This window comes from Delphinapterus leucas, chromosome 4 (genome assembly GCF_059928025.1).
Source record: "Delphinapterus leucas isolate spDelLeu-1000000601 "Yukka" chromosome 4, BTC_Dleu_Yukka2, whole genome shotgun sequence".
In the NCBI taxonomy this organism is placed as follows: domain Eukaryota; kingdom Metazoa; phylum Chordata; class Mammalia; order Artiodactyla; family Monodontidae; genus Delphinapterus; species Delphinapterus leucas.
In genome coordinates, this window is record NC_143132.1 from 27,862,583 (window position 1) to 27,889,683 (window position 27,101).

Consider the following 27,101-nt stretch of genomic DNA (forward strand, 5'->3'; position numbering starts at 1 on the left):
AACATCATTAATCATTAGAGAAATGCAAATCAAAACTACAATGAGATATCATCTCACACCAGTCAGAATGGCCATCATCAAAAAGTCTACAAACAATAAATGCTGGAGAGGGTGTGGAGAAAAGGGACCCCTCTTGCACTGTTGGTGGGAATGTAAATTGATACAGCCACTATGGAGAACAGTATGGAGGTTCCTTAAAAATCTAAAAAGAGAACTACCATATGACCCAGCAATCCCACTATTGGGCGTACACCCTGAGAAAACCATAATTCAAAAAGAGACATGTACCACAATGTTCATTGCAGCTCTATTTACAATAGCCAGGACATGGAAACAACCTAAGTGTCCATCAACAGATGAATGGATAAAGAAGATGTGGCACATATATACAATGGAATATTACTCAGCCATAAAAAGAAACTAAATTGAGTTATTTGCAGTTAGGTGGTTGGACTTTGAGTCTGTCATATAGAGTGAAGTAAGTCAAAAAGAGAAAAACAAATACTGTATGCTAACACATATTTATAGAATCTAAGAAAGAAAGGAAAAAAAAGGTCATGAAGAACCTAGGGGCAAGATGGGAATAAAGTCACAGACCTACTAGAGAATGGACTTGAGGATATGCGGAGTGGGAAGGGTAAGCTGTGACAAGGTGAGAGAGTGGAATGGACATATATACACTAACAAACGTAAAATAGATAGCTAGTGGGAAGCAGCCACATAGCACAGGGAGATCAGCCCGGTGCTTTGTGACCACCTAGAGGGGTGGGATTGGGAGGGTGGGAGGGAGGGAGATGCAAGAGGGAAGAGATATGGGAACATATGTATATGTATAACTGATTCAATTTGTTATAAAGCAGAAACTAACACACCATTGTAAAGCAATTATACTCCAATAAAGATATTTAAAAAAAAGGTTTTTGTTTTTCATGAATAAAACTCTTCAGATTGTCACAATCCTTTGAAAATTTTCCAGAGTTCCAAAATAAAGTGGCTTTGATAATTTTTCTAATGTTCTCATAGTTTTTATAGAGGAATATATTTTCAGAGGTCCTTACTCCACCATTACATATTTTCCTTCTTCCATATATATACTTTTTCTTTTGCTATTCATTTCTTACTTCTCTTACTGCCATTTGAAATTTTCTATTTTAAATTCCTTGAGCTCCTTTAAATTCCTTGAATAAATTCTGTTTATGACACTTATTTTAAAGTCCTTGTATGATCATTCTGTGATCTGAATCTTCCATATATTTTTTCTAATGACTTTTTGCTTGTCATTTAAATTCAGATTCATGTCTTCTCTAGTTTTTGTTGTATACGTTTGCTTCATCTTATTTGATTTGCTTGAGTACAGATTATATATAAAGTTCAAAGGGATCATATCAGGTTCTGGATGATATATATATTTACCTACAGAGGATTTACTTTTATTTCTGTCAGGCAACTCAGTTAAGGGTGCTAGCAGCTCCAATTGACATTAATTTTATCAGTCACTGAAATGAGTCAAATCTGGGCTTTAGTCCCTCTGAGGGCCTTTTTCTGTTTGCTTTTGTTCTTTAGTGTCTTTAGTGTGTAACCATTCTAGGCGCTGGGTTTTTCTTATATATGGGTCCTGAACTCCAATCCCTGCTGCCCCGTGAGTCAGCCTAAGTGCTTCTCAGCCTCCCCACCTCTGAGCTGCCTCGTTAGGAACCGGTAAATATATTGAAGAGAAAAGAAGCACCCGATGCTGGGCTTGTTATCTGCTCATTCTTTTCTGGATTCAAGTGTGCACAAATCCTCAATCTTCATTACTTAGGTAGTTCTCCAGTGCCTTCACATAGATATATGTACTTTATTTTGTGCAGTTTTTTTTTTTTTTAAACAGGGAAGATTTCTCTGAAGCAATTAATTGTACCATTCTCAGAAATAAAAGCTCCACTCAAAAGTTTAGTTCTTGACCTTAGGTTTCTGAATCTATTTGGTGTTTTTCTTTTTTTCTTTTTTTTCCCAAGAAAGAGTCACTTACCAGGATGAATTCAAGAATTCAAAGAAGAGAATGTTGGCCTCCTCATGCTGCTAGAGACCACCTTAATTAGAATCAGACCTACTGACCTCTGTGTGTAGTGCTCAGATTTGCATTCTATGAAGTTTCTCTTTCATTTTTAAGCAAAGGAGAGATTTGAGAGGATTTGTACCAAAGGAAGAAACCATAAGGATCATACCAACATTGGCTGGTATATTAGTTTGCTAGGGCTGCCATAACAAAATATCACAGATTGAGTGGCTTAAAAAATAGAAATTTATTTTCTCACAATTCTGGAGGCTGTAAGTTCAAGATCAGGGTGCTGACAGGATTGGCTTCTTCTGAGGCCCTTCTCCTTGGCTTGTAGATGGCTATCTTCTCCCTGTGTCTTCACATGGTCTTCTACCTTTACATGTCCATGTACAGACTTATGAAGTCACCCATCATATTGAATGAGGGTCCACCTCATTTTAACTTAATTACTTTTCTAAAGACACTATCTACAAATACAGTAACATTTTAAGGTACTAGGTTTTAAGATTTCAACATACAAAATTTAAGGGAACACAATTCAGCCCATAACACCTGGGGTGATGGATCTTGGCTCTCAAGGAGAAATTTCATTATTTCTATACTTTAGAGGCCATTACAATTTAGATTCAGACCGAGAGAACTCTTACAGAGCCTTTAGGAAATGGCTCTTCATACCAATACACTCAGTGATAAAGTAAAGACACAACTTGCCCCGGGAACGTCAATGGATTCTTATTAAGTCCCTGAAATGGTCATATTTTCTGCTCTTTCGAAGGCCTGGGTGTTCAACCTTTCCTTGAATGTAACGAGATTCTCAGTATTTTTCAAAAACTATCTTTTTTAACTTAAAATTATCTTATTTTAATATCTTAATTTTCAGAAAACAATAGAAAGTTAAAAATGCTTTAACTTCTTTAGCAGACTTTAAAAAGTAAGTGAAATAATTATAACTTTTTCAAAAGAATTTACATTATTCCATCAAACACTAACCCCATGGAGAGCATACATCTTCAGATTCCTGACTACTGAAGCGTCACAAGTATGAAATTATCAAAGTAATAGAGCTCACAGTGTAGACACCATATCTCTAGGATGTAGGAAAATTTCAAGGAGAATTGTTTATATGTAGATAGCAGCACATTTAATAAACACAAACATCTACTATACAGTTTTGCATAGTTTAAAAAGGGCATTGTGGTGGTTATGAAAATCAAAAACAAAAACAAAACCACCCATAAATCCATTGGCCTGATCCTCCAAGGGTATATAATCTGAGGAGACCCTAAAAACATGGATTGTTACATAGCTGTTGAGAGTCATCCTCACACAGAGGCCATACTACCCTCCAAGTTATAACTATCTCACTGCATATATTGTATGGCCAAAGCAAATGTAAGGATTACTGAAATGTAAGGTAGGAAGATTAAGAGTACATTGAATTCAACTAGAAATAGCTGGATTTCCACAAAGTCAATCATTTATGATATCGATAATTCAAAAGAGTATCTAAAAGTAGACAATATTTTGAGGGCAAAATAAAGCTTATAATGGTTATAATGACAGGTCCTGCATTCCTGTTTGACTTCCAGGACGAAAACAGTTTCTTTCTTCATATGTCTAAGACAAAAGAGTAAAAAAAGATCCTGGGAAACTTGGGGTAGGATATTTTAACCATCTCATTGTTTTGACTGATTATGTAATATTGTATAGCTATAGAGAATAAAAGAATAAAAAGCCATCACGTAGTACATACTTTCTTGTAAAAATGTGAATTAAAGAAACATCATAAAGAATTAAGGTGCTTATCATAGTGTCATCTTAGAGGAAAAAGTAAAGAAGCTTTTAAAATGAAAGTACATATGTTTAAGCAAGTATATTAGCATTTTCTTCTTTTTCTACTTTATTAAAAAGAAAAAAAAAAAACACCAAACTGTTCTCTAAATACAGTATTATGACACCACCTACTGGGAATTTAGAAGACAACAATCAAGTTATTTCAGTGTAACCATCCTGTCATCATTTTTTAAATTATCAATTCAGCCGTGTTGTTAAATTCTTGAAGCCGATCCAACATGCTTTCTGTCTCCACCACTCCACTGAAAAGACCCTTGTCAAAATCACCTACTCTTCTGTCCTCGTTTTACCCAGAAACGCTTATCATGGGTGACCATTTCCTACCTTTAGAAAAATTCTTCTGTCTTGGAGTAAGAGACACCAGATCTTCCTACTTTATTGGAGAGTCTCTATTTCCTTAGCTGGTTTTCCCTCCAACATAACACCTTTTAATGCTCCTCAGAACTCAGTCCTGGGCCCTCCTCTCTTCTCTCTACATCATCTTATCACATAACATGAATTCCCTTGACTAGCTGCATCTCAGACGTGATGATTCTCAAATTTATGTCTCTAGAGGATAATCCTCTACCAAGCTCCAGACTTAGAACTCCAATGGCAAACTTGCACAGAAACAGAAAATTAAAACTTACTAAATGCTATGAAATTGGAAGCAAGTCCAGAGGCCTCCCACGTGTCTCTTTCCAATCACACATTTATCTTCCCTCCTGGAGTAACTATTATCTGGACTTACATGGTAATCCTTTGTCTTTTAATTTTTTTTTTCAGTTTTGCCATTCATTAATGCATTCCTATATATTTTTATTTTACCTAGGTTTTTAAATGTTAAATAAATGGAATTTTACTGTATATGCTTTTGTCTGGTTTCTTTTAGTCAGCCATATCTTTATAAGATGCACCCATGTTGATATATGCAGCTGTCACCTTCTCCTTTTTATTGCTGTACAGTATTCCATTATATGAACATACTACAATTTGTCAGTTTATCGTTGATGGATATTTGGGTTGCTTCTAGTTTTTGCTAGTATAAACAATGCTTCCAAGAACATTTTTGTATGGGTAAACTGATATACATGTACCTAACTATCTTTAGGAAAAATACTTAGGAATTACTGAATAATGTACTCATAACTTCAGATGTTTTAAAATAATGCTAAACACTTTTCCAAAGAGGTTGCATCAATTTACACACCAACCAGTATAATTTGGGTGTTCCTATTGCTACATACACATCCCCACCAATATTTGTTTGTTTTTTTGCCAATCTTGTGGGTGTTTGGTGGTATCTCATTGTGATTTTAATTCCCATTTTCCTGATTATTTATGAGGTTGAACACTTTTCTGGTTATCAGTCATTTGGATTTTTTTTTTTTTTTGGTAAAGCCTCTATTGAAGTTCAGGTTTTTATTGGATTCTCAGGCATTTTTGTATTATATATACATATAATTCTTTTTCTTTGTGGCTATGTTTTTCTTCTATGTCTTCATCATAGCCTGAACTATGGTAGCCTGAACTGTGTCAACAATGAAAGTTGTAAGTCCCTATCTAGAATCTCCTTCCTGCATGGTCGCTAGTTAGCACTGGCCAAAAGAATTGCAAGACTGGGAAAGTAGAAGTGAATGAGCCTTGTTTTCTGAAGGTCGTTAGTTAGATGTGGTGACTGACAAATGCAGAGGTGCCAGTAGGTTCTAGCTTGAACCTGCTCTCCTCCACGCCACACCCAGCTTTCTTTGGCTGCTAACTCTGTTGACCAACAGTTGCCCCAGGCCCATTATCATTGCAGAGTTGGTAGCTATACAGAGCATACTTTCTCATAGATCTAGGAGCCTTCTCTTTAGAGTCCCACTTCAGCAGCTGGGCATGCTTGGCTCCCCAGGTTTACTGGTCAGTGATACCTCCTCTGAGTTGCCAACTTCTCTCCTAGAATGTCACTTCCCAGATCCTGCCATAATTGTGTAAGTTTTAATTATTATAAGTATCTTATCTCACAACTCATAGTAGCTCTGCTTCCCTCATTTAACCTCATAAATGTAGATATTGGTATCAGAAGTGGTTCCAGGGTAACTGAATCTTGAGTACATTAATCTATCATGTTTATCTCCAATCCAATTAGATTAAAATGAATTAACATTGCCTAGCATAAAGGCGATGCTGGTAGGCCGTGAATTGCAGTGGCAAAACCGTGACTTAAATTATCACATGAAATCACTTGTAGAAGGAAAGACTTGGAGTGACTAAGTTGCTGCTGCCATTTTTTGTGAAAATTTGTTGTATTAACAGATTGATTGGTTACATCAAAGTGCACTGAAGAATTTGAAGAAAGAAAATGATGAGCTCAGGGGCTTAAATAATTCTCATCTCAAAGTCTGAGTAAAGGACAAGAAAACTGCAACTATCTTAAATGAAACCCTTGTCTCCTATAGCCACAAGGTCTTTTCTAAAACCATACCCAAAGTTTAATTCTGTGCAAGGCTGAATTAAAAAGCAAATTGAGTTCACAGCATTACAGAGGATCTCTTATGTTAAAGTCAGGTCATTGATTGGGAAAGAGTGGGACCCTGAAAATTGGAACAGGGACACATGGGAAGTTTCCAGTGAAGCTGAGGACCTTAAACCCCAAAGTTCTGTTGAACCTTGTCAATAAGAGCAGCCTTCTTCCCCTGTATTGAGTTTGGATTTCCCTTGCCTGAAAAACTTGTAATGGCCTCACCTGAGGTGGCTGTCTAGCAGGGACCTGCTGATCCTCTTCAATATTCACACCACCTCTCATTGTTTGTAGGCCTATATTCAGATTCAAATTCTAGCAGGCCCCAGGGTTAAACTTAAAGTGTGACCCAAGAGGAGACACTATGTACATTAAAAATAATGCAAAATTCTGCCAATTTATATTGAGAGGAACCTGAGGACAATGTGTGAGAATGGATGTTTGATAAGAGTGAGGGAATATACATCGAATATAATGCTAAATTGATTGATATGAAAGCACTAAGCAGAGACCTTGGATTCAATATTTGGCTTCAATGGCTAGCAGCAGCTCTAAGAGTTTTCTTGGTTGGGTGACTGAAATTGGACTCGAATATGGCCAAAACTGAACAAAGTTGAGATGCCAGAACTTCCTTGGTACACTGCATATGGAATTGCCCAAAAGTTTACAGAAACTGCAATGCTGGAGTAGATTATGTATCCCTGCTGTGTCCACTGGAGAGGCCAGAAGATACTCCCTTCATCAAATCCTTGGGAAATATACTGGTGACGTGATCACCAGCATCCTTTAAGAGAGCTCTTGTAGCTATTCTCTGTGCACTAGAAATGACAATGGGAAGTGCTGCCCTCAAACTTGCCAGAATTCAATGGGAATAATACGATCCCAGAGAGGTAGGGCTCATGTAGCATCACTGAACTAGTAGAGACAAGGTAGATATGGTTACTTTAATGGCAGCACAGCCAAAAATAACTGGAAGTCTTGATTTTTGGCAACGTCTAATTGTCATGGTGTCCTAGGACTAAAATAGGTAGACTATTAAAGAAGAAAAGCTTATAAATCTGTTGAATAGACATTTCACTTGGATCAGCAAATGAAGAGTCGTGGCCCCTCAGCCAATTCCAAGACAAGCCAGTTTGCAGCCGCAGAGCCACTTGAATGAAGAGGAGACTCAGTCTCCTTGAGAAAGTCCCCAGTTATTAAGGTGACTGTGCACTGGGGAAAAGGATATAATCAAGCATTTCAGGTATGATGGACATAATTCCTGGGGCTGCAGGAATGTCATTATGGTACACCAGCAAAAGCAGGAGTTCATGCAGGTCAGATATTAAGAGTTTGGGGTTAGGTCTATCTCAACTAGGTTCTATTCCCAGCATTTTCTCCACGATGATGTCTGCTCTTCTGAAGCAATTTTGATTTTGGGCATCTTTTATTTCCTTGAGGATTAGACTGCCTCAGACCCCTCCGATATTTTTGTCCACATCCTTTTGTACTCAACCACAAACTGAAGCCAGTGGAGCCTTCTCCCTGTTTTGCTTATCGTTCTCAGAACTATTTGCAGAAGATTTCGATTGAGGTCTTCTCACTTTATGGTATTTATTGGCAATTTCTGTTTTCTGAGGGTCTTAGGACATACAGAATTTCCTGGTTTTTTTTTTTGTTGTTGTTGTTGTTGTTTGCTTGCTTTTTACTGATAACTCCTCACATCTGCTAAACCTGTCAAAGTCTTGCCAAAATATTGTAGTTGCGTGTAGTTTGGCTCCATCCACTTGTATTTTGTAGCTTATAAGAATTCCTGTCACTTCATTTTGTTGAAAAATCCTATGTTTTTCTTTAACTATCCTTTTCTTAATGAAAAAAGGATCTGGGAACATTTTAGAAAGTATGTTATCATGATTATCTCACCCAAGCCGTAAGTCCATTCTTTATTTTTATTACTGCACTGCCATCTTGCAAATTGCTAATATCCTCTCTCACTACATTGCCTTGTCTTTTCACTCTCTTCCGGGAATCTTTTGATGGACAGAATTCTTAATTTCATGTGGTTAAATTTATCAAAAATTTCCTTCATGTTTAATTCTTTTTCTGTGTTAAGAAATCATTTGTTATTCCAAGATCTTAAAGACACTCCCCATATACTATCTTCTAAAAGATTTATAGACTTCTGTGATTTAGCCATCATGGAACAGTTTAAAAAATATGAAGCAACTCTTTTCAGTGTTTGGAAAATGGACATGCAAGGTTGCAATACTCGAGGGCAGTGTAGAACACCAGATAAGCTTTCTTCCTGGAGACATTTTCAAAATATGGGGTATGGGAAGTGCAAACCAAGCAAAGAGCAGGTGTCTTATTCGGCGAAATTTCCAGGACTATGGAAGGCACACTGAAGTTTGAAACTGTTAGATGATTTTTATTTTTCTAAGAAATTACATGACTACTTTGAAAAATGATTCCTATCTATCTTTAAAATAATTGTGCTTGCTAGTCCAAAGTTTAAGCTAATTCTACGTGTCATGTGGAAGTGTGAGAACAGCATAATTTTCATAATTAATGTAAGGGATGCAGCAGTTATAATCAGCACTTAATTTCCTTTCAAGCCTCAGGTTTGTGATTTAAGCACACCAAACTCCAAAAGAAAAAGGCGGCAGAAAATTTAACTATTTTTCACTTAAAATATATTATTTTGGTTAACATGTTATGCTGATATTTTTATCATTTTTAAATTAATATTATATTGTTTTACTCAATTTCTAAAGTGGCAAAATATCAATAGATATAACCTGCTCAAACAAAAGCTCTTTTAGGTCCTCAAAAATTTTTGTGTGAAGAGGTCCTGAGACCAAAAAGTTGGAGACCTGCTGTTCTCTACCACTAATATTCAATTAGAATTCAATTCATAAACACCACAAAAACATTAAAACACATTAAGATACTTAAAGAAAAATTTTAAAAAATTAAACTCTTCTGAAAGACATGAATCTAATGAAAGGATAGACAATATTGTTTTTGGATAGGAAGACTCATCATTGTAAAGGCTCAATGATTTCTCTATATGCCAATCTATGTAAGCCAATGTAAGCACAATCAAAATGCCAGTAGGATTTTTATTTGAAAGAAGATTGAATAATTCTAAGTTTATCTGTAAAAGAGTACAGAAAATTATGGAAAAAAATGAGTATTAAGCGTGTCTCTGTTGGGTAGTAACACAACATATTAGCTACTAGGAAAATGTGTATTAGTTATAAAACAAGTATTTTAAATCAATGTTAAAACAAGTCATTAAATTAGTAATGGTAGCTGAATAGACAAAAACATTAAGTGGAACTGAAGAGAGTGTTCATAAATTTCAAATATAAAAATTTATTACTTAGTGCAGATTACATTTTAGATCAGTAAGGAAAAATAATATTTTATAGACAACTAGATAATCTTGGCAAAAATTTGTGAATTTTTACCTCACCCTTTAATATAATTTCCAACTGCACTAAAGACATAAAAAACAAAATTATAAAAAAATCAGAAGAAAATATGGGTGAGTATTTTTATAATCTTGAACAGGGAAAATCCTTTCTAAACATGGTATCAAAGGTGAAAATTATAAAGCAGGTCAACAGATTTGATTACATAAAAATAAAGTCATAAGACAGTAATATTATAAGCAAGCTTAAAGTAAATGACGGAAGGTAAAAATTTGCAGTGTGTGTAGTAGTAAAGAATTAATGATTCCTAATGTGAGCTATTGCAAATTTATAAAGGTGAACATCCAACAGAAAAAGTGCAAAGGTCATAAGCAAGTACAAGCGGCCATTAACATATTGAAACATATTCACTCATTAAAAATTTTAAAAATACAATTAATTTTCGGCTGTCCCTGAAAAATATTAAAGACTGATAATATTCTATATTGTTGAACCTGTGAAGAAACACACTCTCATGCACTAGTGGTGGCAGTATAAACAGGAAGTTTGGTAAAGTTTGACAGTTTAGCTCAAAATTTTGTATCTGTATACTCCGTAACTCAGACAGAAGTTATACATCTACAAATTCAGCAGAAAGACAAGAGAGATAAAAGTAGTACACAAAGAGACATAAGTAGCAGCCTACATTGTATATCCATGAATAAATATTGTACATCTTCCTTATAATCAAGTGCTGTAGAGCAGTGAGATATATATACACACTTCCTTGGAAATATGTCTACATCTATTATATTTAAATTTTTATGAAAATCATTTAGATACAGTTGTATGTGTCCATGTATATGAGCACATGCACAGAAAGATGTCCAGGGGGATCAACGCAAAAATGTTAAGTGTCTAACTCTGGGTAGATAGATGAATTTGGGGGGATTATTACTTTTGTCTAATCACTGTTTGTTTTATAAACATACTACCTGGCAGATACTGTGGCATATGGCACACAAGCAAAACGTGTGAATGGGCATGAATTCATATTATATATACATCCTTCCACTGCTGACTTTAAAAATAAAGCATTAAATAGCATCATTAAAAAGTTTCATTTGATAAAAAAAGAGCAACAGGATTTCAATCAGAACTAGTGCATTTACTCTTGAGGTCCCAGAGATAATCCATAGATACATTTCTGAATATTTAGTGTTTTAGTGATTAACATATTTGGATAAAATGAAATCTTTGAGCGGAGACTAGTGTGTAGGTTCTATACCTGTTGTCTCTCAGCTCCAGTTCCATCCACCCTTTTATGCCCTGCTCTGCGATGCTGCGGCTGGGACTCTGCAAGTGCATTTTCCTGACCTCTTCGCTGCACTCCATTTAGGTTCTGTCAATATGAAGTACTAGAGAAAAGTTGGAAAGTAGAAAGAGGAAAACAAGACTTACTTCTTTGTCTTTGCTTGCCAATCCTACCGGTGACCTAATAATTTCAATTGATTCCAGTCTTCAACTGGAACTTAGAGCTTCAACTTTAGAACTTCTAGAGCCATCTTCATTGCATCCCTCAGAAGTAGCAAGAGCACTTAGGTGGTGAACCTTCTCAGAGGTTTGAGCACCAACTCCATAGGGACCCTTTTATTGGAGCTCCAAGGTTCTGGTAACCCCAACTTTTCCTTTTGTTTCCCTACCCCTAGGAATAGTAGCTGCATCCTGCAGTTAGGCTCTCTGGGTTACTCTCTAATGCCTCTACCACATCTCCTCTGTTGAAATACCTTGTGTGGGCGCTCCTGACTGGATATATGATGGTAGAGATGCTCTCTGAAGAGCAGATGTAGTAAAGTGGTTAATGGCAGGATCAAGATAAGGAGATGTAAACGCTGATGGCCAATTTGCTCAGGTTAGCACTTTGGAGGGTGTTTGAATGTTCCAGGGGTGTTAATAGAGGAAGATGTCCATATCAGTAAAGGTCTGAGGTAGCTCTGTCCAATGAAACTTTCTGCAATAATAGAAATGTTCTAAAATGTATTGTCCAATACGGCAGCCAACAGTCACATGTGGCTATTGAGAATCTGAAATATGGCTAGGATGACTAATATTTGGTTTAAGTTTAAATAGCCACAGGTGACTAATGGCTATCATACTAGACCACGCAGGTCTAAGGTGATTGGAGGACCAGACAACCTGCAAGACTGCACCTTTATTAAATTGCCAGATATTTTAACAGGTACTAGGATTACAAAACCAGGAGATACTATTTCCCTCTAAAGGAGTTCAGTCCAGCAATGGAAGACAGATATGCAAAACCTCTTCGAAAGATTATTCTGCCAACAGTATATAAGATGGATTAAAGGGGCAAGGGCAAAGATAGGCCACTCAAGGCCAAATCCAATTGTCCAAATTAAAAGATGAGAAACCTCATCAACAGTAGTAGTGAAGGGATGCATGAGCAAGGTATTAAAAATCTGACCTGTCAACACCTAGTAATCAATGGGAAATAAATGCAAAATTGAGAATAATTCCTTATTTCTGAATCATTATATCATTCACCAAAAGAATGTAAGAGAATCTGGTTTGGGAAGAAGTAGTGAATTCAGTTTTGGATGTACAGAGTTTAAAGTGCCTGTGAAGCATCCAAGTCTCTATGTTGAACAGATAAATGGACATACGTACAGACCTAAAATGCACAAGGGAGGTTTGGTTAGGAACACAAACTTGTGAATCATAAGTATGTAGGCAGCAGAGGAAGACAAACTAGCAGACACGACCATCCAGGAAGGGTGAACAGTTAGAAGAGGGCCAAGTACAGACCTTGCCAACACTGATATTTAAGGAGTAGAAAGAAAAGAAAACAAAGAATGCAGATAGGAATGAGAGTAGTCCAAAGCAGCTTGTCTCAGGAAGGCAGAGATTCTGAAAATCATGAGCAGAAGCCAATAGTGACGAACTATAAAATGGCTGATGATTACTGAACACTGACTTTGTGGCAGACATTTTCTAAGAGTTTTTTTTAATACAGAAACCCATTTAATCTTTTAAAAAAATGATATAAGGCAGTTTTTACTGTCATCCTATTTTATAGATGAAGAAATGTAGGCACAGACGAGTTAAAGAGTGCACTCAAGATCAACACGACAGTGAGGAGCTGAGCCAAGATCTGGACACAGGCAGTGTGGTTCTAGAGCCTACACTCTTACCACTCAGAAGAGAGAAAGAAGTCCAGCAAGTTAAGGACTGAAGAACATTTGAGTGCAGCTTCAGCTGGAGCGCAGACTAAAATGCACATGCAGTATGGCTGAGGGGGGCATCAGCAAATTTATACCCCCTGCCTTTTCACGTGACATACAATAATGCAAAAAGCACATTTCTCCACCCTACTTTAGTCAGGCTCAATTAGTCTCTGAGGGGAGGGCCAGAGGTAATCCTTAGAAAAATTAAAGTTGGACAAGCACCTACCAAATGTTCTCAAAATAGTTCTCACTTTAAAAGGCTTTTAAGAATCCACATGATAGATAGGACCTAGACACCTTTTATAAAGAAAGCTCACCCTTTTGATGCACACCTAAGGTTAAGGATACTAATCTAGTTCCAGATTATTGAAAAAGAACCATTTGCTAAAGGACAAACTGATATTGTACAGGCTTTGGGCTAATACAAAGCAAAACAGTGAGCTACTTTTGTAGTAGAGCAAATATGTCTCCCAAATAACGAACATACTTTTAACTAAGTTTATAAATTCATTTTATACTGAATTTGATTTTATTTATATCTTCCTCATAACATTGGGTTATCAAAAATGTCTATCCCTCGTCACATCCTGGTTAATAATTAACTGTAAATTTACAAGTGTGGAGGTGAAAAGTTGAAGCGGTTCATATCCAAGCTCCCCAACTTTCTTGGTAAAGGTGAGATCATCCTATTTTACTGGAGCTGCATTGAATAGGAGGTTGAAAATGGTAGTGAAGGTGTGAAAGAACTTTGCATGGAGTAAGTTAAGGATATTTGAAATTCTGGTGTGTATGTCTGTGTGCATTCAATTGCATATGTAGTTCTCTCAATCATGACTCATTTACTTTTATTAATAATATTATAGTACTTATTATTTGATTATTGTAAGTCACCTCTATCAAATGGCTAATTAGAAAAAGAAGGAATTGGAGGCTAGAAAGTACAGGAGGGGGTAGGGGAAAGCATATGTAAAATAGATTTTTTCATTTTTTAAAAGCAATGACCCTCTCCCCTTCCACCCTCCAACCCCCCGCAAAAAAACCCCACCAATGCTTATATGTATGCACCGCATAACATTATCCAAACATGGAAAAATATGTGTCCACAATGGTTAACACCAGTGCCTCCAGTACTGGCTGGGGAATAGGGATATAAAGTAGGTAAGAATAAAAACACCAGCAAAACAGAAACAGATCTATGGTATAATGTTAAGTGAAACTAATAAAATAAACATGAACAAGGGCAAGTCAACATGAATTATTTCATTCATTCAGCAAAAATTTGTTCAATGAAAACATACTGAAATGATTAGGTGGATGCATTGTGAGCAATTTCTAACTTGGTTTGCTATAACTTTGATATGGTTTTTAGAATAAACTAAAAGAAAAGCAGATGAAAGAATAGAACTACAGATATTTGCACAGTGATCTTGTAACTACAATACTTTTGTGTCTGCAAAGGAGGTATATAAATTGGGCCATCACATACTGTGGACTGAATTGTGTCTCCCACCCCCAAATTCATTTGTTGAAGCTCTTACCCCCAAATGTGACTGTATTTGGAGACAGGACCTTTAAAGAGATAATTAAGATTAAATGAGGTCATAAGGGTGGGGCACTAATCCAGTATGACTGGTGTCCTTATAAGAAGAGGAGAGGAAGAGACATCAGAGATGCACACATGCACAGAGAAAAGGTCATGTGAGGACAAAGTGAGAAGGCTACTTTCTGCAAGCCAAAAAGAGAGGCCTCAGGAGAAACTAAACCTGCCAACATCTTGATCTTGGACTTCCAGCCTCTAGAACTGTGAGAAAATAAACTTATGTTTTTAAAGCCGTCCAGTCTGTGGTATTTATTATGGCAGTCCTAGCAGAAAAATACACATGCTTTGGATGAGGTTATCATTGGCACAACAAATAATATTTAATCTGTTTAACAATGTAAAGTAAATTAAAAAAAAATGATTACACAACTGTATCCCTACTTACTCTTCCCAAGTATGCTGTGTGATTGTACTTCAGAGGGAGGACAATAGGACTCAGAAGCCAAAGTCAACAATTCTGAATCATAAAACAAAGACACTGAACTTCTGGAGAATTAGATATAGGAGGAGAGAATCCACCTTAGTCTCAATAAATCTAAGCAAAATAATTTTTAGTCACTTCTTTGAAATTGCCAGTGAGGGAAATAATGAAAAGTTTCCAAGAAATGAGGGTTCAAAAGTAAACAGAAATTAAACATCAATTTAAGGTACATAAAATGCTACTGATAGTTTTATTTAGTGCTGTAGTTCTCAACCTTCAGCAGATATCAGAATCTTCTGAAGGACTTGTTGAAACTTGTTAACTCTTCAAGTTTTAACATGTGTTAGTCAGTAGTTCTGATATGGGGCTCAAGAATTTTCAGTTCTAACATGTCCCCAGATGCTGCTGAAAAGCTGCTTGTCTGGAGACCACACTTTGAGAACTACTTATTTAATGTATTTAGTGTATTGTATTTTAACGAATCTGCAAAGTATTATGGGATCTCACAGGTTCACTCATGGCTACAGTCTCCTTATACAAGATGTTTGTAACAAGTTCCTAAAAATCTTCTCTATCTGTTTGAATTCTACCCTAAATTATGTCAAAATGTAATTTTGGGGGTGTGGGAAGGGAGTACTATAGTAATCAAAATGAGAGTCATTAAATCAAAGTGAAATCTGCCATGGACAACAGTTCTATGAGGTTTCAATTTTTAAATTACTAGCCATAAGTTATATTTAATCCAGTAAATAATGTTAAGAAAATTTCACTAACCTAAATCTTAAGAGTAGATTAAAAGCTGATATAAAAACAAGCTGTTTCCCTAGGTCTTGAAAAAGGTCCCTTTTTAAAATAAGGACTGCAGATTCATAACTAGGAATGAATAAACTGGCTTTTAAGTACAGAGTAAATATGATAATAATACTTACCTGGATGTGCCTTGTAAAAGGAGTAATTTCCATATGGTGTTTAGCAGTTTGTGTCTCAGTGGTCAATTATACACATAAACACAAACAACTTTACCATTATGGTAGAATATCATAAAATACTGAAGATACTTTATAAATGCTTTGATGATACATATGAAGTTTCTAAACTTGCAATAGGACTTGAAAACCGATGCAGAGCACTAGTTCTGCTCAGTAGAGAGCTTGAAATCTAAACCAAAACACATTCTGATGGCTATAATATGCAAAATCTAACTTTACAACAGAAATAGTACCAATTCTTTGTCATTAATACCTTAGCAGTATATTGATACCTTTATAAGCAGTATTATATAACAGTTTAATATTTTCTTGTTCCTCTTCCACCCAGCATCTTTTATGAGAGGCACTTATGAAGAGCACTAGCTTTGGCGACGCTATAAGAAACATACACATAGTATAATGATATATTTTACTACACTAACAAAGTATCACTTATAAAGAATTTTTATAAATTCAAAAATAGGTTGTTGGTAACAATGATTACCTTTAAAGCATTGAATTTCATTCACAATATTACTTCATTAATCTTAAACAGCAGTTCCATCTACAAAATGTTCTACAGCTTTTTCCTTTTTGAAAAGGAGGTAAATAAATGCAGGTAAGATACTCATAACTTCTAGTTCAACAATATCAACTTCATTTCACAGCACTGATTAGTAGAGAACATTTTCAAATAAAGTAGTATACAATTTACAAAAATAGAACGATTATATAATGCAAACACTGTCCTCCATTATGAAGAATATGTGTGTGTATACATGTGTGTATGTATGTATATATACATATACATATTTCTTATAAGTTTCACTATTAAATAGCCCTTATTCAAGTACTTTTTTTCTGTTATCTCTTGAAATAATCACCTTGCTATATTATATGTAAATACATAAAAAAATAAAAGGTTAATCTAAGAAAAGGTTAAAAGTTTCAGTGTGGTTGACTTAAATATCAGCCGCTCACTTCAGTGAAAACCTGATTTGAATTCAGAACAGGTTTAGGTGCCACACTAAGTTTAACAACTTAGTCAAAAATACAGATATATTTAAGTGTCAAGTACTCAGTAAATTTCTAATGTGCTAACATTAGAGCAAAATTAAAAGTGTGTATTAATCTATTTATCACCCAATCTTAAACAATCCCCAGACAAAATTCATTTATATAACTAAAAAAATACACTAATATATAATATACCTGCTTACAAACACATAGGTAGCCATAAATAAAACTTTATTCTTTAATTTCATTTACAAGCTACCAAATATTATGTATTGTACACAGTGCTGAACACTTAAATGGCTGTAGTCATGGAGGATCCAGACTGAATGGAAAGCTGTAGATAAAGAAAAGATAAAAGCAAAGTAATACTGTAAAGACAAGTGGCAAAAGCATGGTTTTGCCATAATAAAATCAACTGGATTTGTAATTATACATCAGTTCTGGTTAAAACAAAGTCTGAGCGCCATGCGATTCTCAGCTTTGTTTGCAGTCTGGCTAAAGTCTGTAGAGTCCTTTTGTCTTCTGCAGTGATTAAAATAAAAAGTTAAAAACTATAGCAGCAACAAGCAAACCCTGTAACAGGAAGGCAAGGGTTAAGAACTAAAATAAAGTTTATACAGTGTGTTTAGGGAAAGTATGTGCAGTTTATCTTCCATCAGCAGGAGTCCGACTGAGGGACAACATGATTCGGGCAAATCGCTCACAGAGTTCATGCGTGGAGTACGGAGGTAACTTCGGCGGCTCATGGAAACCTTTAATCTCCGTAGAACAATCAAGCAGTTTTGGCAGAAAATCTGTCAGCTTCTCTTGGAGGTTTGCTGCAAATATAAACAATTAGATGTAACTAAAGATCGACAGGGAGAGAAATTATCTTCAACAAGATTTATTAATTTGGAGTGGTCAGTTGATGTTTCATTTCAAAACATGTAAAATCATTACCATTTGGGGGGAAGAAGTAAAACATAAATGGCAACAGTAGTGTGCACAGCTTAGTTTGTAAATAAGAAAAAAAACTGATGCGAATATAAACATGTTACAGAATATAAAAAATGATAATAACTAATATCTAATTCTAACTGCTTTTAATCCCAACACCCCAGGTGTCCACCTGCATTGTTTAAACTTACATTCCATTTCTTGTCCAAGATAGGAACACCATCGATTTCTCATATCTTCCACAGCAAGTATATCTTTCTCTTCCATTTCATCCACCAATAACAAGGGCAAAAATGGGACAATAAACTCATTCATGATAATCAGACCATTGTTTACTTCTCGATCCTCTCCAGATTCAAACAGTTCTGCAGCCTGCTCATTTAATTTCTTAACGCAATGAAAAAAAGAACAACAGGTTTGTTTCCTTTTTTAATTAAATAAAAATGTAAGTGTTAATACTGAAGGCAACATAACAAGCATGTTCGCAGACAGTATTAGAACAAATGGAAGTCACAAAATGCAACCTCAACCTATTGAGCAAGAAAAGTCTCTTAGAAAAGGCTATGCATATAACAACAGAAACAAAATCAAAAAAGAAGTGGGAGAAATAACGTTGCCATGTTTTTAAAGCTTAAGTTCAGTTTATTTTACTTTGATCATCACTATAGGGACCATTTTAAAATTTGTTCTCCAGGGGTGAATTTCCCCCTATTCTAAAATTTGACAAGCACTCAAGGTAATTTTAAAAACGAAGAAATTTTTGAAAAACTCATCATCTTTTCCATAAATGTCAACTCAACAGGGACTGTTATATTTCTTGATACAAAAATATAAAGGTAATCCATTTAGTTCATTTATTCCTTCAAAAAATTCTTACTCAGTACATGCCATGTGCCAGAAACTGTTCTAGATGCAGGGGTACCCAAGTGATTAATACAGAAAACTCTCATGGAGCTTACAATCCCTTACAGTACAGGGATCAGTAAACTTTTTCTGTAAAGGACAAGATAGGAAATATCTTAGGCTTCGAGGGCTATATCGTTTTCGTTGCAATGACTGATCTCTGCCGTTGCTGCACAAAGGCAGCCATATGTAAATGAATGAGCATGCCTATGTTTCAATAAAACTTTATTTATAAAAACAAGTGGTAGGCTGGAGCACAGGCCAAGTGTGCTGACATCTAATTGAGTAGAAGAGAGAAATCCATGTGATAAGAAACAGAGACATAGGAGACAGATAAAAAGGTACAGGTATAATAAGACGTTTATGTCTGAAGTCTTATGTTTACAGAATGATAAATATGATTTTTAAATAGTTTTAAGCTGAACTTCAAATACAAAAATTTAATTATTTCTTATGGTTATGCTATGTCATTCTTGTGCAATTTATCTTGATTTTGTAGAGAGGCTTATGCTGAAAGTCCAATCCAGCCACTAAGCAAATTATTTAACCTTCAGCAAACAAGTACCTTCCTAGCTTCAGCGTCTTTATATGAAAAATGAGATATTACTACCTTCCTTACACAGTGGTTAAGAGGATTAAATGAGGTAAGCCTTTAAGTATCTAGTGTAATTTTTATAATTTGCATTCAAAGACATATAATTATTCTGAAATTCGATGTTAAGTTCACTAAATCAAAACATATCCTAGAAACAACTCAAACATAGTATGTCCAAAGCCAACTTTATTCATTCTCTTAAGAGTCCCGAAAGCCAAAGACAGAACTAGTAAGTCAGGCAGCCTTAATGCTTCTATTTCCTTCTTCCCACTCATCTAATAGTTACCAAGTCCTTGATTTCATTTCCTTTACCATCTTATATACCCTCTCTTTCATATTCATTGTACTTCTGCCTTAGTTGAGGCTCTCGCCCTCTCTTCCCTGTCTATCTCCTCTAGCGTTCTTCATTTCAATCTTTACTCCTTTCCAGTTCATCTTCTAGTATACGACTGCCAGAATGATTTTCCAAAACCTGATCAAGCCAAACTTACACCAACTTTACAATGGTACCAATGCATTAGAATGGTGCATAAGCTTCTTCACAGTCTAACAACAAATCCTGTTGGCTTCATCACTTCCACCTAACCCTGTTCCTCATAACTTAGCCACAATGGATTTATCTTCATTTTCTGTTGTATACTTCCCATGCCTTTTCATATGATATTCCTTTGTCTGGAATGTTTTTCTCTCTTCTCTACAAGGCATTAAACTCTTATTTATCCATCAAGATCCAGATCAGTGTTTATTTTATCTCTTAAGCTTCTCCCCAACAATTCCAGGCATATTATTTTGCATATTTCTCATAATAATACTTATTCTGAAATATAAAAATTATCTGTGTACATCACTCACCAGATTGAATTCTCTTAGGATAAATAATAGGTCTTATTTATCTTTGCATCCCTCAGAATCTGACACTCAGTAAATACTCAATGTAAAAAAAAAGAAAAACCTTAAAGGAACACTAAAATAATCCTCCTGAGGTTTTATTTAAATCCCTATGTGAAACAACAAAGTGTGGCTGGTTTACTAACCTAAAATGATAAAAGAAACACATTCTACCATTTTATAGATGTCTTAGAATAACCATCAAGTTTTTTTGGTTGTATTTATGTTTAAAACAGTTTTACCAAAATATTTCAATATCCCAACACTGTAACGTTTTTACATTAAAAATTGCTTTAACTCATTCAATGCAAAATTTTATATAATTATATAAAACTGTACTTTTTTAAACTGAAATATATATAATTCAGGTCTTCCTTCTCAGGGGTTGATTAAAAACCTTTTGAAACTGACCAAATTAAGAATACCATCCTTAATGGATACAAACCATCAACAATTCAAGTCTTAAAATACACTCAAATGCAGCAAAATCAGCTAAGAGAAAAATAACAAGATCACAAGCCTCTAATATTCACATTCAAAAATTCCAAAAACATACCGCAGACTACAATTAACATATACTATGTAGTTCTACTGAAAGAAAACATTTCACCAGTACACCTACTTAAAGTTTTTTAAAGTACACATAAACCAAGTAACCTATATAGATTCAAAAATCATACTCTTGAATACCTTTATATATTTTATAGAAAAAAACTGCAACTTAGAAGTTCACAATCTATAGTCATGTTAATAGCTAAATAAAATCTAATCAGAAATAAGTATAAAGATGGAATTTGTAATTTTATACATAACGGTTAGCTGACTCAAGAAACATTAACAAAGTACTCCAGGTATCTAGAGAGTAAACTGGTAGGGGAAAAAAAAAACTTGCTAAAAAGATTTCTTAAAGTTTGTAACAACAATAATATTTCAGCACATAGATAGTAAAAATATTTGAGGAAAAAAATTCCATTGACTAGGTGAAAAAAACGATATTATACTACAATGAATCCTTTAACATTATGTACACCAAATATACTATTTATAAAAACTCAGAAAAATCTATTTTTTCTGGAATAATAATGATGATAATTCATCATTTAGGCCCTCTTCTGTCATCAAAAGAGGGAATGGCAGAATGAGAAGAAATCTAAATATAAAAATGTAATTATTCTGATCTCATTTTAAGAACATTTCTGGTTCATCATCTGTAAAACTTAAGATCCTTAAAGAAGAAGGGATAAAGAATTGAGTGTATTTTCCCACCTCAAGGGAATAGACTCAGATTATAGACATCATCATGACACCCCATCAGAATTAATAGTCAATCACTTATATATGAGTCTGGATAACTGCCCCAATGTAAGACAAAATGATAAAGTAAACACATACTATGTACATTCAACTTACTAGTAAACATTCTCTTCTATAATGTGATATCAATTCTTCATCATGTCCTCTGTATGGGCCTTTGGACAAGAGTTCTTTGTTATTCTGATAAGCACAGATAAGGAACAGCAAGGAATCTATATAACTTAAAAAAAAAAAGTATAGCATTACTATTTTATCTTTGTAAAAAAAGGTCAATTACAATTTTAAAGCATTTTAAGTATACATTTAAATTTTGATTATCCAGAACAACATTAAAATAAAAAGTATCATCTGATGATACACTGTACGCCTGAAGGCATCTTTTGAGTAACAGCCACATCTGAAACCAGCAGATAGTTGTCTTAAAAGTAAAACAAACAAAAAACAGAGCTAGGAATTAAGAAAAAACTGAGAAAAAGGCCATAATTGATGAATTCAGAGTTCCTTCTGTCTTCCTTGGTATTTATTTCCATTTAGACTCAAAATTAACACTGATGTGAAAGTCAACGATCTGCTTTTTTTTTTTTTTTTTTTTTTTTTTTGCGGTACGCGGGCCTCTCACTGCCGCTGCCTCCCCCGTTGCGGAGTACAGTCTCCAGATGCGCAGGCTCAGCTGCCATGGCTCACGGGCCCAGCCGCTCCGTGGCATGTGGGATCTTCCCGGACCGGGGCACGAACCCGCGTCCCCTGCATCGGCAGGCAGACTCTCAGCCACTGTGCCACCAGGGAAGCCCAACGATCTACTTTTTAAACAACATAATGTCATTTTTGTTTGAGGGAAGGATCAGATTACTTTGTTCCTTTATAACGAATAGCACTCGATTCATTCAGTGACTCTTTTTTAGTCAGGTTTTTTTCTATGTGAGGGCACAGTTCTACTCATTGAGAAAAATGTAAGAGGGGAGAATATCCAAAGGAGATGGGTGAAGTAGAAGGGAAAAAATGCTTCTAAATCTGGGAAATCTAGTGGGATACAAACAGACAAAAGAAAACACTAACATAAAAGGCAGGCAGGGTTAGGCCTTTGTTTTATAGTTAATATTAATATGTTATTGATATAAGTCTAGACCTTAAGAAGTTCAAACTAGGGGCTTCCCTGGTGGCGCAGTGGTTGAGAGTCCGCCTGCCGATGCAGGGGACACGGGTTCATGCCCCGGTCTGGGAAGATCCCACATGCCGCAGAACCTGCGCGTCCGGAGCCTGTGCTCTGCAACGGGAGAGGCCACAACAGTGAGAGGCCCGCGTACAGCAAAAAAAACCCAAAAAAAAACAGAAGTTCAAACTAGGTTTTAAAAAGGGAATACGGGAAAAATGTTTGAGTACTATATTTGTCTCTAAAATGATTATTCTTCTCCTAACATGCTGTAGGAAAAAATATATACAGCTACATATTTGTATAACTGAAATATGAAAGATATTTTAAGATATTTCCTATGTGTCAGATTTTCCAATCATAATGTATCTTCTCACAAATTCAGAAAAATGCAACATCCTAAAAAGTGAAATACTGTACAGAAACAATGTTTACTGCCAATCAGTGTTACTGTTTATTAATTTCAGGTGCTCAGAAACAAGTCTATAGTCCAAATGTTAAATGTAGAATTATGTGGAAATTAATGTACACATTCATAACAAATCAAATTACACACCTGAAACTACTTCATAAAAAATAAGTTCTTTTAAGTTATGTTTTGAAAACAGCTTTTCCGAGGAATTTGTTTTTGAGAAAACTTAGGGTATGAAATCTTATTTTGAAATAATATGGGTATAGTCTCAGCTAAAGCTTTTTTTGTTTAAAGAGTGATAATAATATTAAATGTTGTTTTACGTCACTAAGTTGAATTAGTTTGCTGGCACATCTACCTTCCCTATTATAGCTATTAAGTTTCCTGTTGAAAGGTCTCCCCTGAATGACATCCATATCTGGCTTTCTAGACCTGAGTCATCGCTCTGAGAATAGCTCTGAAACTATGAACATGTTCCAATTTTCTAGTGAAGTACACAAAACGTTCTACATTTTATCAACGTTTAAAGTGCTTACATTTCAAGTAATCAGAATAAAATTCAGCAGTCCAGTTACCAAATTCTTATTTAAGATAAAATAAGACTATGTAGCCTGATAGATTCTCTTTATCTTCCATTTTTACTGCTGTAAAATTATGGTTCCTAAAAACATGATTTCATTTCACTACTCAGAGAAGTAATAATGACCCATCAATAAATAATTCAATTTATGGCTTTCAAGTGCTAAGTTTTCATTAAAAACAAGTTTGACAGAACCTTTTGGCAATGTTTTATACACTGCTAGTAACGGTAACCGCTATATTTAAAGTGGTAAAATTAACATTTCTTTTTACAATATTCCATAAATATTATTTGTCACCATTACTAATTTTCTAGCTGACCTTTCACATTTGCTATGCTAAGAATATTCACTTTACCAACAAGAACATATTTAAGAATAAGCAAATTATGAAATTTAAACGTAATTCCAAGTTATACTTAAAGTCCTTTAACAAATGTTAACTCAGAAAAGCTAATGTAGAAGCTATGCAGAGAGCAAGAAAATGACAGGTTCATCTTGTTAATTCTTATTGAGATAATGAATACATTTTGTCCTTTTCTGATTTCATTAAATTATACAAGAATACAGAGGTCTCTATTTCAATTTTTCTCTCCCTAGTTAGTCATGTGACCTTGACAAAGTTATTGCAGCACTGTGGAGCCCAGTTTCTTTACCTATAAAATGGAAATACCTTTTAGATACTCTATTCAATTGTAAGACCATATTAATATTTTTCTCAGAAAACTTAATCTCCAAAATCCTAAAGCTAATTAGAATATCCCTATTAAATAAAACTTTGACCAAAATATTAATAAAATAGAGCTACTGATCAAAACAGTTTTCTACTTCAGTAACCAAAGTAAATTATCTTAAAAGTACACAATCACTAGGACTTTAATAATTTGTATCCAAGTATTAACATTACTTTTTACTTTTGTGTGATAACTTTTAAGATTGTGATAAGTGTAAGAATGATGGCATTGTGTACTGTCCAACGAACAGAGCAGCACTGTCCAACAGAACTTCCTGCAATAATGGAAGTGGTGTATCTGTGCTGGCCAGAACAGTAGCCACTAGTCACGCGTAACTACTGAACATTCAAAATGTGGCTAGTATGATTGAGAAACCGAATTCTTAGCTTTAAAAATTTTAATTAATTTATATTTAAATTTTTGCATGCGGCTGGTGGCCACCATGTTGGACAGCATAGCTCTAGAAGTAATGTTGCATGTTGGCATTTAAAAAAAACAACATTATTACCTCAAGTGGAGGTTTCTTATACTTTACAGAATAAAAAATAAAAGGAAAAAAAAGAAAGAAATCAATATCCCTTTTACTTGGCGGCAGTATTACAGTGTATTTTAAATATAGCACATAAAAAAATCCTTAGTCAAGTAAATTAATGTTAAAGGCTATGAATTGAGAAATACATGTGTAATAAGTAAATACACATTAATGAATAATCTATAATGGTCAATAAATCAATATGTATCCTTTTCTTCTCGGTAACATGATTGCAATTTAAAAAGCAGAAATTCCTTTAAAACCATCTGTAATTTGTATGAGAAGTAATCTAAAATATTTACAGTCGCAGTATTTAGAAGACAAGTGATTAGTTTTCTACAGCTATATTTTTTATAGTACCTCAAAGTTCAGAGAAAGAGACAGATTAGAAACACTATCTCTAATTTGAAGTCAAGATTAAACTCAGAAAGAACAGGAAAAAGGCTAGTGACTGGAAGGTAGATGTTGAAGAATACAAAGAATTCCATTTGCTGGGCTACCAGCTTCTTCGGTCCCCAGCAAACTTCTAGGCTTCAGTCTAATCCTATTCCATTCTAAGTTTCAATTGTAGTGTTTGAGAGCTGATAAAAACAATGACAATAATGCCAGCTTTACAGATTTAGCTTAAAATGGAAAATATATTGTATGTGGGGTATATGGGAACTCTTTGTATTAATTTTGCAATTTCTCTGTAAATCTAAGACTGTTCTAAAATAAAACATTTATTGAAAATATACACTGTGAAAAAAACCTTTTCTATAGATGAGGTCACATCTGAATAGAATACAAAAATTAAGCTCTCCTTTTCATGTGTGTCCATCTTGCCTTACCTTTCTCTTTGAAAATTTTCTAGTCCAATTATGAGATACATGGTTGTTTCCCTGAATTTTCTATAATCCTGATGCCATTCCTGTAGGTGAAAGAAAATAGTAAAAGTATATAGATATTAAAACTACAATGAAAACTGCTTATAAATACATTGTTTTGATAACTGTTTGAATTAACAGAAGCAAAGAGTTCATAATTAAAGATAAACTAGACCTAAATCAAGACTTTACTGTCTTACATACAAAACTATTTATCGGTATAATAATAAATGTAAAAATTATTAGACATTGATGAGAAATTAAACAACAATGACTCACTAGAAGAAAACAGAAATACAAAGGCAAGATAATCAGTCAGGTAGGTCATCTCTCTCTCTCAAAAATTCTTCATTGTAAAATTTTATTATTAAGATATCATTATAGAATATTTGGGGTGCATGTATCTTTTCAAATTAGTGTTTTCATTTTTTCCAGACATATACAGAGGAGTGAATTGCTGGATTATATTGATGGTTCTATTTTCATTTTTTTGAGGAACCTCCATACTGTTACCCATGGGGAGAGGGAAAGGAGGAGTGCGATAGGGGTACAGGATTACAAAATGCAAACTACTATGTATAAAATAGATAAGCAGCAAGGATATATTGTATAGCACAGGGAATTATAGCTATTATCTTGTAATAACTTTTAATGGAGTATAATCTGTAAACATACTGAACCTATGCTGTACACGTGAAACTAATATAACGTAAAGCAAATACACTTAAATTTAAAAAGTATTATTATAGATCTACATCACATTGAAGGTAGAAGGTAAATGAAGCTAACTCCTCTAATAGGAAGCAAAGCTTGAAGACTGTTATTTGAAGCACAGTTTTAAGAAACTGAAAGAAAAAAAAATGTTACATCATAATAAAATTATTTAACCTTTTAATTTTCCCAAATTTGTGTTAAATTTTAAATGTGGTTGCTGAATACTCTTTTCAGCTGAGCTATGGTGAAAAAGATAGATGCATTTCACATTTCAACAGCCTCTCCCTCCAAAACAACTCACAATTATTAGGCATGTAATGTGACTAAATGATTCAGAACTCACAACTTATAACTCTAGAAAATGACTTAAAAAAATAAAATCAAGATTTTTTTCTTAATAAAAATTGATTCAAGGAAAATCATAACTAAAATTCAATATAGGACTAACCTAAAGGAGAT

General features: G+C 34.5%; 1 protein-coding gene across 6 annotated transcripts in view; it reads right to left on the bottom strand.

The window, feature by feature from the left end:
* Window positions 1–27,101, bottom strand: part of USP25 (ubiquitin specific peptidase 25) — a 181,415-nt gene that overhangs the window by 24,636 nt on the left and 129,678 nt on the right. For all 6 annotated transcript variants that reach the window (XM_089910380.1, XM_089910381.1, XM_089910378.1 and 3 more), the window contains 4 exons: window positions 25,893–25,972; window positions 21,753–21,876; window positions 18,148–18,343; window positions 1–17,838 (listed from right to left, as the gene is read on the bottom strand). The exon at window positions 1–17,838 is cut by the window's left edge and continues 24,636 nt beyond it. In XM_089910380.1, coding sequence (XP_089766506.1) covers window positions 17,666–17,838; window positions 18,148–18,343; window positions 21,753–21,876; window positions 25,893–25,972 — 573 coding nt within the window. In that variant the 3' untranslated portion in view covers window positions 1–17,665. The remainder of the gene's footprint in view (window positions 17,839–18,147; window positions 18,344–21,752; window positions 21,877–25,892; window positions 25,973–27,101) is intronic.